The sequence below is a fragment of the Lissotriton helveticus genome, chromosome 12 (genome assembly GCF_964261635.1).
Source record: "Lissotriton helveticus chromosome 12, aLisHel1.1, whole genome shotgun sequence".
Classification (NCBI taxonomy): Eukaryota; Metazoa; Chordata; class Amphibia; order Caudata; family Salamandridae; genus Lissotriton; species Lissotriton helveticus.
Window position 1 is genome coordinate 565,829,419 of NC_136073.1, and position 19,366 is coordinate 565,848,784.

The 19,366-nt window shown below is 45.5% G+C and overlaps 1 protein-coding gene across 3 annotated transcripts in view; it reads left to right on the top strand.

The window, feature by feature from the left end:
- The window catches only part of E2F4 (E2F transcription factor 4), a 349,237-nt gene extending 331,389 nt beyond the window's left edge, over positions 1–17,848 (top strand). For 2 of the 3 annotated variants that reach the window (XM_078669707.1, XM_078669708.1), the window contains exons 8-10: positions 4,493–4,540; positions 4,910–4,954; positions 16,039–17,848. In XM_078669707.1, coding sequence (XP_078525833.1) covers positions 4,493–4,540; positions 4,910–4,954; positions 16,039–16,154 — 209 coding nt within the window. In that variant the 3' untranslated portion in view covers positions 16,155–17,848. The remainder of the gene's footprint in view (positions 1–4,492; positions 4,541–4,909; positions 4,955–16,038) is intronic. The other variant, XM_078669709.1, reaches the window with a different exon arrangement.
- Positions 17,849–19,366: the final 1,518 nt, after the last annotated feature.

The window sequence follows — 19,366 nt, forward strand, 5'->3', positions numbered from 1 at the left end:
GCCTTGCCGCTGTAGGGGGCTACTGAAGCTGCTTGGCGGCTCACGCTGACATTGTGTGGTTCTTACCTATATTTAAACCTTTTAATTCCTGTTGGTATCGGGGTTGCTGGGGGCTGATTCCTTGGGGTAGGGGCTGCCTCCTTGGGTGCGGAAGGGGTCTTTTCCGCATTCATTTTTTCGCATGACATCTGCCGCTTTTCTGATTGGTGGGGACCGTCTGTGTGAGCGGTCTCGCCTTTCCGGAATTTAGCGGTCTAGTCGGGGGTGCAAAGATAAGAGATGCTGACGTGAGCGTGCAGTGGGCGCGCCGGCGGCGCACCAAAGGCAAGCCCGTCTGCGCCCGTACGCGCTAAGGACACGCTCAGCGCCAGGCATGCTGCCCTTCCCTTGGCCTACCTGGATCCGGAGAAAGTAAGATGCCCGCTCTGGTACTTCAGTGTAGAACTCCACCTTATTAATAGAGGGGCCAGTTGTAGGGGAGCTCTCTATTTTACGGAGACCGCCTCTCCACTGGCTGACTTCTTGGCTAAGGACTTTCTACCTTGTGGGCTTTTGAATGTTAGATCTTTGCCCAATCATAGGGTTGAGATTCAGTTATTAATGGAAGTGCACGAGCTCGAAGTGCTGTGTATGACAGAAACCTGGACGCAGCCTGAGTGCGAGGTCGACCTTGGTCTGGCCTGCCCCCCTGGTTATAAAATCCTCCATGAGCCAATATTAAGGGGGAGGGGAGGAGGGGTTGGGTTGATTTATAGAGAGTCCTTGAACCTGGCTACTGTTGATATTGATGGGGTCGTAGGGGTTTGAACGCCTTGGGTTTGCAATTAAGAGTGCTCTTGGCCAGTCTCGTACAGGGATTATTTGTTATCGACCCCCGGGCCCCTCTAGCGTGCAACAGCAACTTCTGTTATTGGAGATTTTTACCAATATGGCCGCTACGCACCGTAGACTGCTGATTCTGGGCGATTTTAATCTATGGATGAATGGACCCCTTGATACTTGTTTGGCCAATATTACTCAGTCTTGTCAGGGTCTGGGCCTTTGTCAACGAGTTTCGAAGGCCACTCATATTGGAGGGCACATGCTAGATCTGATCTTTTCAGAGGACAAGCAGTGTATATTGAGGAAGTCCTGCTTATGGACTGGACCGATCATTTCTTGGTTAAGTCCTACATGAACATTGCCAACCTGGATAAGCGGGGAGGCAATTGGGTGGGTGAATTCGTAAGCAGGGACTGGAAGACCCTTGTGCGTAAGAGGGGCCAGGATCTGGTGTTTCAGGTGGAGGATTGCTTCTCCCCGGAAGCTCAAGTGTAAGAGAACTATTCCGCTTTCTGCAGAAAAATCATCTTGGCTCTTGACTCTGTTGCTCCCCTAAAGAACCTTTGGAGCAGGGGTAGACCCTCTGCCCCCTGGTTTAGCGAGGAGCTGAAAACCCTGAAACTTGAATGTAAACGGGCTGAGAGGAAATGGAGGCATGGGTACCAGGATGTGGATAAGGTCTCCTGGAGAATAAAGATTTCAGAATATAGGAAGAGGATAAATAGGTCTAAGGCCGACCATTTTGCCACCTTGATACTTAATGCCCCTAACAGCGCTAGAAGCATTTTTTACATTCTTAATAGCTTGACCAACCCAGATTGTTCCAAAAATGTGATTTCTCCCTCTCAAAGTCTTTGTGAAGAGCTAGCCAGGTTTTCCCATGATAAAGTCAATGACATTATCATGGATCTGGTTGGGGTCCCCCTTTCTCCTGTCGGGGTGAATGCGTCATTGCCTGACATGGAGGTCAGTTGCTCTGCGGCTGCCGGTGTCAACTTGGAGAGGGCTACCTTGGGCTCTCTCTCCGTGTTTCCGTCTTTTGAGCCAGAGGATTTTTATAGACTAGCTGATGGTACTGCGTCTGGTTCTCCCTTGGATCCGGTGCCTTGTAAGATCTGGAAAGAATTCAGAGCAGAGCTGTTTCCCATGCTCCGTCTGATTTGCAATCAGTCTCTCACTGATGGGGTGGTGCCGTCTCAGTGGAAGCAGGCATTGGTGACACCCTTGCTTAAGAAGCCCTCCCTCGATCCGCAGTGTCCTAAAAATTTCAGACCCATCTCCCTCCTACCTTTCCCTGCTAAAATAGTGGAACGGGTGGTGAGTAGCACGTTATCTAAATATGTAGAAAATGCTAAGCTCTTGCTCTTGGAGGTGGTGCAGTTTGGGTTTCGACCAGCCCATGGCATTGAAACAGCTTTGGTAACCATGATGGACGAACTACGGGGGCAGGCAGACAGGGGTCAGGCAGCTGTACTTTTTCTGCTTGACCTGTCTGCCGCCTTCGATATGGTTAACCATGAAATACTGTTGAGACGACTTAGAGGTGGGAGTGACGGGCTGTGCCCTTAGGTGGTTTCAGTCGTTTCTGTCAGGTAGGCTGCAGTCAGTATCCCTCTCTCCTTACCAATCTGGCTTTACTAGTGTCCCGCATGGCGTGCCTCAGGGCTCGGCCATCAGCCCTATTCTTTTTAATATCTACTTGAAACCCCTGATGGCGGTCATCAAGCGTCATAACCGTGAAATTGTTAATTATGCGGATTATACGCAATTAATTCTCTCCCTGGAGGGAGCTCGTTCAACCTCTCTAGATGAGTTTCATAGTTGCCTGCGGGACACGACATCTCGCTGCAATTTAATGCGTCTAAAACAGAGTTGCTTTATTGTGCCACTGAAAGGATACGTTCCGGGCTGCCTAGTAATTTGTGTCCCTCTGATCCCCCCCAATATCGTTCAGCCTGTTAAGACAATCCGTAACTTGGGTGTGACATTTGATTGTAATCTCACTTTGGAGGCGCATGTGACGAAAGTTGTAGGTCGTTGCCTGGCTATTATCTGTTCTTTACGGAAGATTTTTCCCTTGCTTCCCCCCTTGGCGCGCTCATTGATAGCTCGGAGTACTGTACTTAGTAGAGTTGACTACTGCAATGCCCTGCTCCTTGAGTCACCAAAGTTTCTTCTTGCTAGGATCCAGAGGCTACAGTCAACTGCAGCTAAATTAGTACTAGGATAGTCCAGAAGGTCCTCCGCCTCATTGGCTTTGGCGGAGTTGCGCTCGCTCCCTGTGAAAAAAATAATCCAGTTTAAATCACTCTGCTTAGCGTTTAAGACCTTGCATGGAATGGGTGCCACCTCTTTTCAAAACAAATTTGAGTGGTATGTTCCTGTTCGAACATTACGCTCATCTGGGACAAAACTGATCAAAATCCCCAGATTTAAAAAAGTTTGAGCAGGTGGTAGATCCTTTGGGGTCGCTGCTGCAAAGCTCTGGAACACCTTACCTCTTGAGCTGAGACAAATCCGTGACCTCCTGCTTTTTAGAAGGAATTTTAAAACATGGCTATTTCCCAAGATCTAGGGGTTGGTTTCAGTAGGATCTTAAAGGAGGTATGTTATGTCAAGTCACTATTGGCGCCAGGATGCTTGTCAGGTGATAGTGCGCTCTAGAAATGATATAAATAAATAAAATTCCTTACCGCCCAACCCATCCTCCCCGTTTTGCAAACTGACTTCTAAGGTTAAGGATTTCCTTTCAAGGCCCTAGTTTTGCACACCAGTGGTCAGTGTCTTGCAGGCTCTGCGCTTCTGGCGTGGAAAGTTGTGTACAGACCTGACCTAGGTGCGCGAGTGCGGCGTCTAAGTAGCTACCGCAACGTCATCCCGGCGACCCGACGACTAACACTGAGTCGACTGACGCCACCTTCCGACGTACAGGGGTACTGCTGACGAAAAAACTTTCCGAATCCAGGCTGACGCCTCAGAGTAATTCTAAGGTATGGAATCTATAACTAACCTATGTTTCTTACAGATATATCGTTACCGAAGGTAAGTAACTTGTTCTTGACAACGCAGGCAATACAGGGAACGCGTCGTTACCACGCGTTACATTACAACACAAGTCGTTACAACAACTTGCCTTAGGGAAGTGCTGGACTTTGGAATAGTATCTTTTACTATTCCAACTCCAGTCTGTGCAACAGTAGAGAAGGCGTTGGATTTAAAATCCAACAATGCGTTCCCTAAAACAAGTCGTTGTAATGGAACGTGTGGTAACAACGCGTTTGTTGTAGTGCCTGCGTTGTAATGGTACTGCATAGTTCTGTCTGCGTTGTAAAGGCTATTTCCCACCCCACTATATTTTTTTAAAATTTTTCAGGACACATGGACCATGTCATGTCCCTCAATCCAGTAATGGCTGCCAGAACATCTTGATCAGATTGTGACTAACCATTTAGACATGACCAGTCCCCTTTAAAGTGGTTAATCAGAGCCTATCTGGTTATCAACTGTCAAGATATAGCTAACTTTTGAACCTTTCATTTCTCAAAAAATGCTTAACTGTTTTACACTATAATATATAGTTATTCTGGTCATGCTTGTTAGTGCTAAATTCATGGATGTTTGGTGAATTGTTTTCTGCCAGTTGCTAAATAGCCTGTCTCTCTTCTTTCAGTGCTGGAATTTCCCAAAGACTTATCAGATATGTTTGATCCAACAAGAGGTTTGTCCTTCCGTCTGCTTGTGTCTTCTTCCTTACACCCTCCCATAATCTAAGAGACGATTGTTCCAAAGACGTAACACTTCATTAATCTCCCTTAAGTGCCTTGCATAGCACCTCTCTCTACATTACTGACCCATCAGTCTTGACGCCAGCTCGCTGCAATGTACATCAGTCAGGCCATTATCGGTATCTTTTTCTTCCTACTTCTGTGTCATGCACCTACCTTGTTGTAGTATTTGCTTCATCACTTCTGCCAAAGTTGAATTAAAAAAAATATTTGTCATGTTCGTTTCTTTTCTACTTTCATAAATTCAAGTTACTTTATCATGGTGTCTGGAATATTTCTTAATGACATGTTTTCTTTTCCAGAATGTATGACCTCAGACCTGTTAGAAGAATTGATGTCCTCAGAAGGTGGGTATCTTCCATTCTCACTTGCCTTTACAGAGTACACCCCCATATGCACCTTTTTAGTGGCTTCTAAGTTCACTAATCTGTTTCATAGCTGTCTTTGCAGCACCTGTAAATCCCTGTCTGATAGATACTTCTAACAGCAGATTCCTTACGTTCGAATTATCCCGAGGCGTCAGACTGGATCTGGGATTTTTTTGTGAGCAGTACCCCTATGTGCCGGTAGGTGGCATCGTTCAGCTCCGTCTGGCATTGTTGGTGTTGTCTGTGTCAGAAGAGACATTTGCAGTGCGTCTGTAGGTGCTACCCAGGCGCACTGACATCTGTTTTCTTTCTGCGCCAGCCAGCGCAGATCCAAGGAAGAACTTCTTGCTGGATCCTGAATTATACTAGCCTTATGACTGCTTGGACTTTTGCGAGGATCTTGGTGAAAATATTGTACTGGATACTTCTCCAGATACTGGCATGCTTTCTATCCCTACCATGGCTACGGAGTAGGGAGCATCATTCCAATGGGGGTGAGAAGAGTGACTGAGGTCATGGACCTTAGCTTGCCCTCGGTGGCAGTCAAGACTAATGTCTTGATGGAAGTACTTCAGACAGGACTGTCCACTTCCAAACCGCTTCTCCCCCCGCAGCCACCCTGCTCCTGGGTACACCAAATTCTTCACGGAACACCTTACCCCGGAGAGCTTGGTTGTCTAAGGCTCCCCTTCTCATGTAAATTATGCCGCATTCCCAACTGCCGCGCCGGATCGGGAATCCAAGATGCTGGACAATTTAGGCAAGAAAATTCTTTCTTCCACCAGCCTGGCATTGCAGTCAGTGAACACCACATGCCTTTTGGGCTTCGATTCCCCTGGCCTGTGGGATACGGTTGCGCAGGTGCTGTCAGCAGTCCTGGAAGAGGCCAGGACATTGCCGACGGGAGGGATGCAGCTAAGTTCACCATTTGCTGTGAACTAGACTCCACCAACTCACTAGGCAAAGCGGTATCGTCAACAGTGGCCCTGCAATGCCACACCTGGTTGAAGACTACCGGCTTTTACAGGGGTGTCCAGACATCCCTCATGAACATGCCCTTTAATGGCTCCTGTCTCTTCGGAGACCAGGCAGATTCAGTGCTGGAGCTCTTTAATGACCGCATGGTTATGACCAGGTACTTCAGCCTTTCTATGGCTCCTTGTCACCCTCAATCCGCGTTTTGCTCCTTTCGTGGCAACAATAGGGGTGTACAGCCGCATCCTTACTCACCCATCCACAGTGGCACACACGCTTTCTAGCCTTTGCATGGCATTGGATGCAGTATCCACCGGCTCCGTGGGTCAGGTGCCCAGTGATCGGGTCAGTCCACCCCCTCCCCAGCAGCCTCCAAACCCTCCTAGTCTGCCCATTTACCCTCATGAGCACCCAGTGGGCGGCAGGATTCACCATCACCTGCCCTGCTGGCAGTCCATAATATCGGAAAGGTGGGTTTTGCAGATTGTCTGACGGGAGACTTCCACCCATTTGACACTGCCCCTCCCTCCATGCCACCTACTTATGATTGGTTGACGGAGGACTACCTTCTTCGCTAGGAAGTATCGGCTCTTTTAGTCAAAGGAGCCAAAGAGAGATTGCCGATGGCAGAAGTGACTCATCGTTGTTGTTCCCACTACTTTCTGGTGCCCAAGAAGGATGGTGACCTTTGTCCTGTCCTCGACCTGAACACACTCAACTTATTCGGCAAGAAGAAGAAGTTAGAAATTCTCACTCTTGCTCAGGTCCTATCTGCCCTGGACCCAGGAGACTGGATGGTAGCATTGGACTTGCAGGAAGCATATTTCTATATTCCCATCCTACTTGCCCACATGTGTTACTAACTTCACTGTGGGCCACAAGCACTTTTAGTTTGCTCTGCTTCCCTTTGGCCTTACAAGTGCCCCTCAGGTGTTCAACAAGGTGAATGCGGTAGTTGCAGGGATGGCAGTCTTATTCTATCTCGATGACTGAGTTTTAAAGGCGGCCCTCCCCAGGCCATTACCTCCCACCTCCAGACTACTGCAGACCTCATTTGATGGGGTTCACTAGCAACTTGCCGTAGTAACACCTGGTTCCCTCTCAGACGCTCCCTTGCATCAAAGCTGTTCTGGACACAGTGCAGTTTCGAGCCTATCTGGAGTGGTGAGTCCAGGATATTCAGGCTATGATACCGATGTTTCATCCACTATCCTGGATTTCGGTGAGGCTGACTCTGAGGCTGCTGGGCCTCATGGCCTCCTGCATCCTGCGGGCCCTGCATTGGCACCTCCAGTTCCAGTAGGAGCAGCATCAGGGGATTCTCTCCGACATGGTCCAGATCTCAGAGGGAACTGCGAAAGTCTGCAGTGGTGGTTAACGAACCACGATTGGGTCTGCGGTAGAACCCTCTCCCTTCCCCAACCTAATCTCACAGAAGAGAATGATGTTTTTGTCTTGGGATGGTGCGGCCATCTGGGAGAGGTGGAGATCAAAGGACTCTAGTCTCCGGCAGAATCCAGACTCTACATCAAGCTGTTGGAGCTCCGAGCTATCTGATTGTCATTAAAAGCCTTCTACCCTCCATCCAGGGAATAGCAGGTGTTCCCGGACAACAATACCGCCATGTGGTACTGCAACAAACAGGGCAACATATGTTTCCTCCCTCTCCTTTCATTATGCCTCAGTGTGACCTTAATCTAGTCTGACGTTCCTGCCTGGCACTCCGAGTCCTTACATAACTGTCCTCTCAGCCTCCTTACCATCAAGTCGGCCATCCTGGTGGCTATAACATCTGGGGAATACACAATAGAGACCGTTCCCAGTTTAAAATCAAACCAAAACAAAAAGGGTGAGGTGCTTAATGGTTGTGAGGCATCTCACAAAAAGTGATAGACTGGCATCACACTCCACCCGGAGTCATGCTTCATCATCTGCCAGCCCTCGCCCTCCAGAAACCGCGTTTGGTGGAGGACGGGCATGCACCTGGAGACAGGGATGCACTTCTAAGTGAGTGGGGGCCCAGAAAGGAAAAAGTGATAATTAAAAAGCCATCACAGTACACCCATAGATCCTTTATTCAAAGGGAGACTGTGCAGAGTTAAAATAGAGAGTGCAGTGAATGAGGATACTATCATCCCGTCACCGCTGTGTAAATATTTTAGAGATAGGTCAACATGTTTCTGCCGTTTGTCCGTATAGGTACATGGCATTCGTCAGGACCAGATGTAATGGGGGCTCCAACCTTACCGAAAAGCGATTCGGTAGTGCCACTCTGTGGGAGTAACCACTATCACTCTCTACTGCCAGGGTTCATGGACCTGTAGTGAGATATTAAAAGAGAAGTGCATATTGTATTAACTTATAATTATTAATAAGTCTTGGTTTGTAACTATTTCCATCCACTCGTGAATTCAAGGGATGTGAAAATAACAGTTATCAGTAATTTTACTGAGGTCTGAAATTGCTTGAATGTGTAGTCTTACCCTTTGGGAAGGACGATTATCCCCATGGGAGGGGGGTTGACTTTTGGGGAATCCCTATGGACACACTATGCTTGTGAGAAAAGAAAGGCGAAATATGGTCTCTGTTTAGTAAAGAGTCATGTCCCAGACGGTCAGATAGATCATATGTGGCCCTGGGACCTGGATAGACTAGCGTGGCTGAACTCACCATTGGCCGGGGATGTTCCCGAGAATACACCTACGCCGATCACCTCGCCGCCTCCCTGCTGTAGAAATGGCTCTGTGAGCGGCAGGTATATATAGTGTCATACCCCGGGTTTAACTAGCGTGCCAATAATAGTTAAAGAGCAGCACCTGGGTTTGGCGTGTGACGATGACGTCGGGTTTCCTGTGTCAGAACGGGAAACCCGACGACAGGCTCCCTGATACGTTCCCACGGCCTGACCTTGGGTGTGAGCAGAGGTTCCTCTTACTCAAGCTCGGTCGCCCTGAGATGCCGTAGGCAATATCCGGCGTCCCACAACTTGTCTGCCTGACCACAAAGAGCGGTTTTAGCATAGTTGGCTCAGACAATGCCTCGCCCAGCCATATAGCGTGATTGGCTCAACCGGGTCACGTGATTTGGCATGGACAACAGAAGTGGATTACATCCCGGTAACCATGGGGATCGACCGCACTTGCGTGATTGTTTCTGCGGGGTGTGTCAGACTTCCGTGAAACCAAATACAGTCTGATTGTAAACATTACGCTACACTCTGCAATTTGATGTAGTTAGTTCGAAAGTGCCTCGTGCCTCGTTATGCGAAGCATACGGAGCCGGGGTATTTGCGTGGCCACGCATACGTATAGTTGTAAACAGCACCGCAGTTCAACAGCAGGCATGAAATACATGATATCAAATGGCCGGCCGTGTCAGTCATGGGGACAAGGAACTGCAGTAGGGTGTTACTCCTAAGGAAGCCTGGTACAGTGATCGTGACCACTCACATTGATTAAAATTGTGCCGAACTATCAGGTTTAGTATCGCATATATATTCCATGATCATAAAGTGACCTTGGTAGACAGCAGGGTGCAAATAATGGGAATACTGTGGACGAAATAAAGGAAAAGATGGAGAAGAGCGTAGCAGTAAACATGTGCCATTATTCGATTCCATATCACATTGTATTTGGAAGATAAGAGCGTTGCTATGCCCACAACGACTTATAGTTCTAATAAGGCTACACTGGGCGTACAGGTGTCATTATCCTGAAGAGAAAGTGCTACCTCGTGTGATATGTGGATGCTGTTATTCTCCCATAGTGTTCCTATGTTTGCTTTCCTACCTTAGACTTGAGTTTAAACAGGGGCATATGGTAATGGATCACCTGTTAATAATAAATCATGTGGCAGGTGGTACTGTACAGGATGTGTTACTCAGTTCATTTGGAGCCAAGGGATGTCATCGTTCAGGCCAGTTCTTGCTGTATTCAATCTAAACACCCACCGTTGTTCTCTTACATGGAGGGCATGAGTTAAATTGGTTTCTCTTCTTTTCAGTACCTCTAGAACTGTCCATTGTAGATCACATTCCTTGTGTCCCATCTCCAAGAAATGTCTCGTGAGTTTGGTATTGTCTTTTTTGCACCTGAAGGTGCTCCGATGTTCATTAATCCGAAGTCTAACCTTTCTTGTAGTCATGCCAACGTACATTTTCTTGCACGGGCAGGTCAACAGGTAGACGACATTATCAGTGTTGCAGTTACTAAAGTTGTTCAATATCCATGGTTTACTTGTGCCAATGTCCACTTCTCGCATTATGTTGGTGAATTGGCATGCAACACAGTCCCCACATGGGTAATGACCCACAGGTCGTTGATGGCCCCAGAGCGTTAGTTGACTTTCTCTTTCCGCTGTAGTATTTTTGGTGTGGACTAAATCTTCCTTGATGTTGCGTCTCCTCTTAAAAGCAAATAACGGTTGTGCCCACTCCTTCTGGCCTGTATTTAAGATGTGCCACTTTTTCTTAATGATATTTTGCACTGTGTTTGACACTGGAGTGAACGTTGTCACACACACAAGTCTATCCGCTTGCTCCTTTTGTATAGTTTCCAGCAGGGATTCACGGTGGTTGTTTTTAGCACGTTTCTTTGCTTTAGTGATAAGTTTCTTTGGATAGTGTCTGGCCAACAACTTCTCTTCTAGATCTAGTGCTTGTCTGTTGTAATCAGTTAATTCCGAGCAATTTCTGCGTATTCTTAAGAATTGACCTACTGGTAGGTTCTGTCTTAAGGCCCTGGAGTGTTAACTTTCAAACAGTAGTAGACTATTCTTGTCTGTAGGTTTGTTATGTACAGTAGTACGTACACCTTCCATGGTGAGGACGATGTCTAGGTCCAGGAAAGTTACATGGTTTTTCTCTATCGTATGTGTGAACTTTAAGTGAGGATCGATGCCGTTGACCCATTCCACAAACGAGAGTGCTTCTGAGGTTGTGCCATTCCATATGAACAGAACATCATCGATAAATCTCTTCCAAGTTTTTAATTTGGTCAAAAATGGATTGATGTCTGTAAAGATGTGATCTACCTCAAATTGATGGACGTAAAGGCACGCCAAACTGGGAGCAAACGTGCTCCCCATCGACGTGCCTTGTATCTGGTGGTATATTACGCCATCACATTCGAAGTAGTTTTCTGTGAGTGCAATTTCCGCACACTCCATCACAAAGTGCTGTGGTGTCACAAAGTTCCACTCCTGGTCGGGGAGAATTTGTTCGACCACCTCCAAAGTACGTTTCTGAGGGATACTCGTATAAAGTGCCTCAATGTCCATAGTAATGAGGATGTCTTCTTCATAGTTGATGTTCATATCTCGGAGGTGGCAAAGCACATCTTTGGTGTCCCGGAGGTATGACCTCGATGTTTGAACTATTGGTCTGAGGAACCAATCACAAAATTGAGATAAGGGTTCTAACGCCAAGTCAATGCCGGACACAATTGGTCTTCCCGGTAGTGGAAACTTGTTTTTTGTGAATTTTTGGCAGCGTATAAAACCTTGGCATCCTGGGCTCATTGTTAACAAGAAAGTCCGCTTCATGGTTCGTTATCCAGTCGTTTGTTTTAGCTTCGTGGACGATCATCTTGATTCTATTCAGGAGGCCCGGGGTAGGGTCTCTTTGATAGATCTCGTAGCTAGTTGCATCTGCCAGTAGTCTTAGACACTCTTCTTGGTACATAATGGTATCTAGTATCACTGTTGCCCCACCCTTGTCTGCCTGCTTGATTACGATTTCTCTGTTCTGTTTCAAATCCTGCAGGGCTGTTCTCTCTTCCTTGGTTAGGTTCTGGAAACATCTCGTATCCTGGAAATTGATTTTCTCAATTTCAGTCAGGACAGCTTGTTCAAAAGTGAGGACATTACAAGGGATGTTCTGGGTTGGTGGGGTGAAAGTGGACTTCTTCCGTAAATTTGTATGTCCATCGTTGGGGACGACTTCGGCATCCCCAAAGTAAGCTTTGAGTTTGATTTTCCAGAAAAATTGTGCCAATTCTGCATGAAGGATGAACGGATCGTTTCTAGGCGTTGGAACAAAGCCTAATCCCTTTTGGAGGATAGATTCCTCCCCCTTGCCTTTGCTCCTCGTTATTGCTCCCTGGATTTCTTCCACGGGATCCTCCCAGTGTACTCTGGGTCCTCTTCGTTGCTTTTGTCTTCTCCGTCCCCTGCCCCTGTATAAAAAAGGCTGGGGGCCTGGTGGAAATCCATATCCCATTGGATAGAAAGGTTGTTGCCAGTAACCATAAGGATTCATAGGTGGCGCATAAATCTGTTGGTTTTGATACCGTCCGGGCTGTTGTCCCTGGGTTCCTTCTCCTTCATCGTTGCTACCTGAGGAGCTTCTGTCATCCCCGGAACTAAATGACCAATTCTGAGGTGTTGGTCTCGTGCATGGTTGTCTCTTCGTTGTCTGTGGTTCAGGTGCCTTGTCATAATATTCGTCGGTGGTATATGGATAGACTGTGTCCCTGTTAAACTTCTGGACATCTTTCCTGAGCTTAGTGATTTTGGATTGTCAGAAATTCACCGTATTCAGAGTGGTCCTTATTTATATTGTCAAGTTTCTTCTTGAAGATTTTGATATCAATGCTAGTTCTTAGTGCATTCTCACTCTGCTGGATTTCGATGAGCAATGCATCTGCCAGCTTCCTCGCAGTGTTGATAATTAGGACTAGCCAGTCCTTCCTGCATTTCCAGGCAATCCCAGACCAATTAATGCGGAATTCTTTGTTGTTTAGAAAGAGTCTCGGTTCATTAGTGACTATTAAGCCTCTCGGGGCCGTGTTCTTCCGAAGAGACTCTGTCCTTAAAGGCGTCATGTAGGGCTGTTCGTATTTGTTCTTTCTTCTTAGATGTTAGCGTTTCCCATTCGTCTAAGTTTTGTACTGTATTCGCTACCACTGTTGCTGCCAGCATCGAGGGTGCTCTTAAGATTTCTGCATATTCGTCTTCACTGAATGCTAGTTCAGTCTCCATAGTGTGTGGATAGTGCACTCCCACAGAGTCTATGTAAACCGCTTTTAGTTAGGGGACAGTTAAGAAACCTTTCAATAAGTCCCTTCCCCTATTTGGGGATGATACCCTAAATTGTTCCAGCAGCCGACAGCTGCACAACACGAGGAATCACAACATTTCTCAGGCAGTAGCCCGAGGAGCGAACAAGAGGCCGTAGGGTGCTGGTGGACGGTCAGCCTCCAGTTAATTGTAGAACACACAATAGAGACCGTTCCCAGTTTAAAATCAAACCAAAACAAAAAGGGTGAGGTGCTTAATGGTTGTGAGGCATCTCACAAAAAGTGATAGACTGGCATCACACTCCACCCGGAGTCATGCTTCATCATCTGCCAGCCCTCGCCCTCCAGAAACCGCGTTTGGTGGAGGACGGGCATGCACCTGGAGACAGGGATGCACTTCTAAGTGAGTGGGGGCCCAGAAAGGAAAAAGTGATAATTAAAAAGCCATCACAGTACACCCATAGATCCTTTATTCAAAGGGAGACTGTGCGGAGTTAAAATAGAGAGTGAGGTGAATGAGGATACTATCATCCCGTCACCGCTGTGTAAATATTTTAGAGATAGGTCAACATGTTTCTGCCGTTTGTCCGTATAGGTACATGGCATTCGTCAGGACCAGATGTAATGGGGGCTCCAACATTACCGAAAAGCGATTCCGTAGTGCCACTCTGTGGGAGTAACCACTATCACTCTCCACTGCCAGGGTTCATGGACCTGTAGTGAGATATTAAGAGAAGTGCATATTGTATTAGCTTATAATTATTAATAAGTCTTGGTTTGTAACTATTTCCATCCACTCGTGAATTCAAGGGATGTGGAAATAAGTTATCAGTAATTTTACTGAGGTCTGAAATTGCTTGAATGTGTAGTCTTACCCTTTGGGAAGGACGATTATCCCCATGGGAGGGGGGGTGACTTTTGGGGAATCCCTATAGACACACTATGCCTGTGAGAAAAGAAAGACGAAATATGGTCTCTGTTTAGTAAAGAGTCATGTCCCAGAGGGTCAGATAGATCATATGTGGCCCTGGGACCTGGATAGACTAGCGTGGCTGAACTCACCATTGGCCGGGGATGCTATAACATCTGCCCAGAGTGTTGTTAGCTTCAGGCCTTGCCAGCCAATCCTCCTTATCCTAACATCTACCCAGACCAACTATTGTTTGGTACAAGGGCTTCCTTTCTTCAGAAAGTGGTCACTCCATTTCATGTGGATCAAACCATCACTCTGCCTACTTTTTATGCTCCGCCTCATCCCTTCAAAGAAGAGTAGCGACTTCACTGTCTGGACCCAAGAGCATTGTTGTTCTACCATGACTGCACAAAACTGTTCTGGGTGGACGACCAACTCTTCATATGGTATGTTGGAGAAAGGAATGGGTGGATCGTACAGAAGATGACCATCTCCTGATGAATTGTTCTCTGTATTAAAATCTGCTACACATTGGCTCACAAACAATCCCCTGAGAGTTTGCGTGCTCATTCCACCAGAGCTAAAGGTGCAACAACAATGTTTGCTTGCAGAGTTGCTGTTCTGGATATCTACCAGGCAGTAAAGTGGGCTTCCCTGAACACGTTTAAAAATACTACTGCCTGGACAGTCTGATTCGTAGGGATGGGCATTTTGCCCGTTGGGTCCTGCAGGACTTCTCATGTGAAATTGGGCCACAGACCTACCTCTGGGGAGGTATTGGTTGGGTATCTATTCTAAGGTAAGGAATCTGCAGCTAAATGTCTCTGTCAAATGAACAAGTTACTTACCTTCGGTAATGCCTTATCTGGTGAAGAGATTATCTAGCCGCAGATTCCTTACCGACTCACCCATCCTCTCCGCTCTGTGAGTAGATTGGTAGGGACCAAGCATTTTCCCTTTCAGGGCCCTAGTTTTCCTTACCAGTGGTCCGTGTACTTCGTGGATTGCACTTCTAACGTGGAAAGTCGTGAAAAGTAACTGACGTCTGTGCACCTGGGTAGTGCCTATTTGGCACCACAGATGTCTCATCTGGCGCGGCTGTCGCCACCTGGAGCTGGACACCACAACCTACTGGCGTGCAGGGGTACTGCTCACGAAAACTTTACAGATCCAGTCTGACGACTTGGGATAATGCTAACGTAAGAAATCTGCGGCTAGATAGTCTCTATCAGATAAGATGTTGTGGAAGGTAAGTATGTTTTTCTTCAGATGAATTGGGGTATGCTAGGGTGTAAAGAAAACATAGGAAGTAGAAATTTTGGTACCAGTGTAAAACCAACGGTGTGTGATGATTTCATAATGTGGTTTCACAACCCCATGTGTGTGTTGGGTGTAGGGGATGAATAGTTATAACAGAATTTAGGTGGTTATGGACTACATTTAGATGAACCGTGGGTGGTTGATGATTTTGGAGGCACATAAAGGGGCGTCAAGGTTGTAAAGATACAATCTAAGTCAGCGGTGTTAGGAAAAAATGGATAGAGTTGATTGGTTAAAGAGGGTCAATGAGAGTTAAATGCATGCAAGGGTGTAGGGAAGGGGCTAGAGATTTAGAGAGTAGTGGGGGGGTTGTGTATGCTGGTGAGGAAAATATTTGTTTTCCTATTTTACTTCGATTTTTCATGATATTTTGTTTATTATATTCCTCTATTCTTTTATCCCCCTCCATTCTTCCTGTGTCCCACATTCATACTATCTTCCTTTCAATATTGTAATTCCACTTGCTTCTATCTCCCTTTGCCCATTCACTTATGTCATTTATCCCTCCTTTCTGTATGCACGTGCTAATTGGTTACTGCCTTTTCTGATTTTTATTTGTTCTTCCATTTGGATTGCACACTCTTACTATATCCTTCCTTCGCTCATGCACTCTTTCTTTTCCATTCCTCTCCAATAATTTCTTTCTCTATCCACGCCTTTTCTTCTTTTTGTCCTCTTCTAATTAAACAGTCTTAAATCCTCCTGCCAGATACTTTTCACACCCCTTTGCATTACTCTCCCTTTTATCTCCATTTGTCCCAATCCTTTTTCTTATTCTTCCCCTTTTGATTCTTTTAGTTTCTTCTCCTCTTACTCGTATTTTGACCATCTTTTCTTAGTGTTTATCCCTTTGCTTCGACTCTCGCCTCCTCCTGGAGATCATGACTACATCTACAACTTGGATGAGAGTGAAGGCGTCTGCGACCTCTTCGATGTACCAATTCTCCCCCTCTGACCTTTGAACAGTGCCATTTGGCTTTGTGAATACAGACTGTTTTTTAAAAGTTTTCGGATAAGATATATATTTTTGGATTCCTTGTGTGAATGGCGACTTGGCAAAAGGAAATAATCCTTTATTGCTTTTCGTTTTGCCTGAACTGGAAATCTCTCTTCTGAAGAAACCTGGAGAAAGCTCTAGCAAGCCCTTTGGGTGTCCAGTCTTCACTGGAGATGCAGATCCTCTCACCACTCACAACACATCCTAGGTTTGCCATGCATCTGCAGGAGCTACTTCTGATTTACCCGGGGTGTTGCAGATATCTACATGGACCAGAGGAATTTCTCGTGCTGGGTGTGACAAATCTCTTATGACACGCACAGATTGCTTCTCATTCCCATAATTTGACTCTTCCATTGCTTTGCTATACAACAATCTCTCACATGGTGCTCTTTACCACAGTTGCAGGAACAACAAATTTTGTGTGATGAGGAAACATTTCTGATTCAATCCAGTGACGGTGTGTCCTCTCCTGTTGCAGTGTATGTTTCAGTTTTACGTTTAAGTGACATCTCTTCCGGTTGAACATGTAAGAAGCATACATGCTGAAGCTGATCAGAACGTTAGCACTCCCAGCAGATTCCGGAACTGTCCTCTAATGGTTCTGTCTGAGATTTCTCGTACTGGGCTACATATAAGAAGTTGTTGTATTCCCATAGACCTTCATGAAGCTGTTTTAGGGATCCAGTCACAAACTGTCCATACGTTCTCCGAGTCGGTTTCCTTGCCCAGTGCATTCACAGTGCTTCAGGATCAAGAACGACTCTCAATATACACTGGCTGTAAAGTCTCTTCACCTCACATTGTTGCCTATTCATGAGTCTTTCTGGGTACCACATCTCTTAACTAAATACATACATAAGCTGCTCTTTGTGTGTGACAAATCTTTTTGCATTTTTGCAAATCCTATACATGAACTGTTGATTTTTTCAGTTTTGGGAGCCGCGTAGCAGGGTGCATTTAGAGACTGCGCAAGTTTCCCTCCAAGATGTATGAGACACCAATATTAAAGATCTGAAACACCCATCATTTGACATCCATCCATTTTCAGGTATCTACTGGAGGAAGGGCACGGAGAGAAAATCATTAGTATCACACAGTTAATTTCCTGTTCTACTGTCCTTTGCTTAAAGAAATAGGTATTCTGCAGTCCTAGTTCTGTGATAGAATGTGGCACTGAAGCAGTTGCGGTGCTATTAAGTAGAATGTATGCCCTACTGCTCCTTGATCAAGTGAGATTGTTCTGCAGGTTTGGTACTGTGTGATAATGTACAGTATCATTATGTTGCGGTCCTAATGATATGTGATAAAAGTGGATATCCTTACACTGAAGTCATGGTGCTCTGTGATTTAATGGGATGCCTTTACAATTTCCCCTAGTGATACAATTGCCTCCTAGTGTGCTGTTCATTGTTGCATTGTTGCATTGTAATGCAGTGGCGTAACCTATCCATCACTCTACAGTCCTGATGTTTTCTGCTGAATTGGTTATACCTGTGCTTTTTTTAATACCTTTTGGGTATCTTTATTTTTAATACAAGGTTTCCTTATTTTGTATGTCCCTCCACATTTGCAAAATAGAATCTGAAGATGGGCACTATTTATGTAAATATACCTGGTCGTAATTAACCAGTACAAAAATCACAACCATCTGTAACTTGTCTCTTTATTTCTGTTCTGCCTTAATGGCATTATAATTCCCTGAATCAGCAGTATGTTTTCTATTTTTAGCCCGCAACCATTTGTAGTGTTTTAATTGATGCAGAGACTGCATTTTCCCCTCTTCTGTTGCGTGTGCAACAAGAAAAATACTTCAGATTGACTATAACAGTTAAACCAGTGAACTTTTTATGACCTTTGTCTGGGGAGACCATTATACCAAGAGAACTTTATTTTATTTACAGGTTTAACTTCTGTGGCTGAGCTTGCACCAATGACCCATCATTCTGGAGCAGGGTGGATAGAACGTGTGGTGCTCTCATGTGGGTGTCACAGCCCTCTAGCTATGAATAATTTTTTGGAACATCATTCTTATTGAGTGCATCATTCTCCACAAAGTACATTTGTCTTTGGTTCACCACAGAAGTAGGGCAGTTGTCTCAAGTAAAGATGACGGGTTGCAGGAAAGTACATGTACAAACGTACTGTAGGAGCTGACCTGTAGTCCGATGCACCGGAGAGTTAGTTTCAAAGAGCACTACATCAGGAATCTGTAACAGTCTACTCTCACTCTTAGAAACCACTTAACCTTTCAGTCACATAACTGTATCCTTGCATTTGACTCAGTAACGCACTCTGCCGACTTATACAAATGCCATTTATGTGCAAAGGCTCAGTGCCCCACCAGAAGCTTGCTCCAGGCAACTTCTACCAGTTCCTAACTGTTAGGAATATATAAATAAGTAGAAGGGAGGTCTCCTATCAAGTCTAATCAGGGACGAGGAGAAAACAACAGTAAAAAACAAAGGAGTGGTCCCTAGCGGGCCTAGAGTTTTGGCAGAAAAAGGAGTGTTTTCCTTTTAACAGGATAAAAAAGGGGGGGAGAGAAGGGGGCGGAGGGGGGTGGACAGGCGATTAGCCTATAGGTGCCATAACCACATGAAAAATAATTCATAACACAAGATTTAGAAAATTGTACAATTTTTAATTCACAGAATACAAAAATTAATATATAGTGCCGGTTAAATACAATTTAAAAATGTACTTTGAAATGTACATGGGTACAAAGAAGTGTATTAAAAAACATGAACACAAGTTGTCGACGCAGCGTTTCGGTATCTAAGATGTAACCTTCATCAGGACAGGGTTCTACAAGAAGAAACATTCTATTAAACATGGCTATATTTCTTTTTTTATATAAAAACATTTTATCCAAAAGTTCACAGAATTAAAAAATCCACATTTTCAAGCACATTTAACTAGCAGCTACTGTTTCATCATACTAATTTACAAAGACGGGCACAGTTTTCACCTCTTTTATTAAGCATGTGGTATGGACTTGAAAAATGGGGGCAGGTTGGCTAGGACTTGTCTATCTTTTACATATGGGCGATAGCAAAAAAAGAACTTGGGTAGGTACTTGGCGGTAGTTCTCAGTACATGATGTATCTATACTGTGCCATGTCGACCAGTCTTTTTAGTACTGGTTCTTGTGGGGGTTCATAATCCCA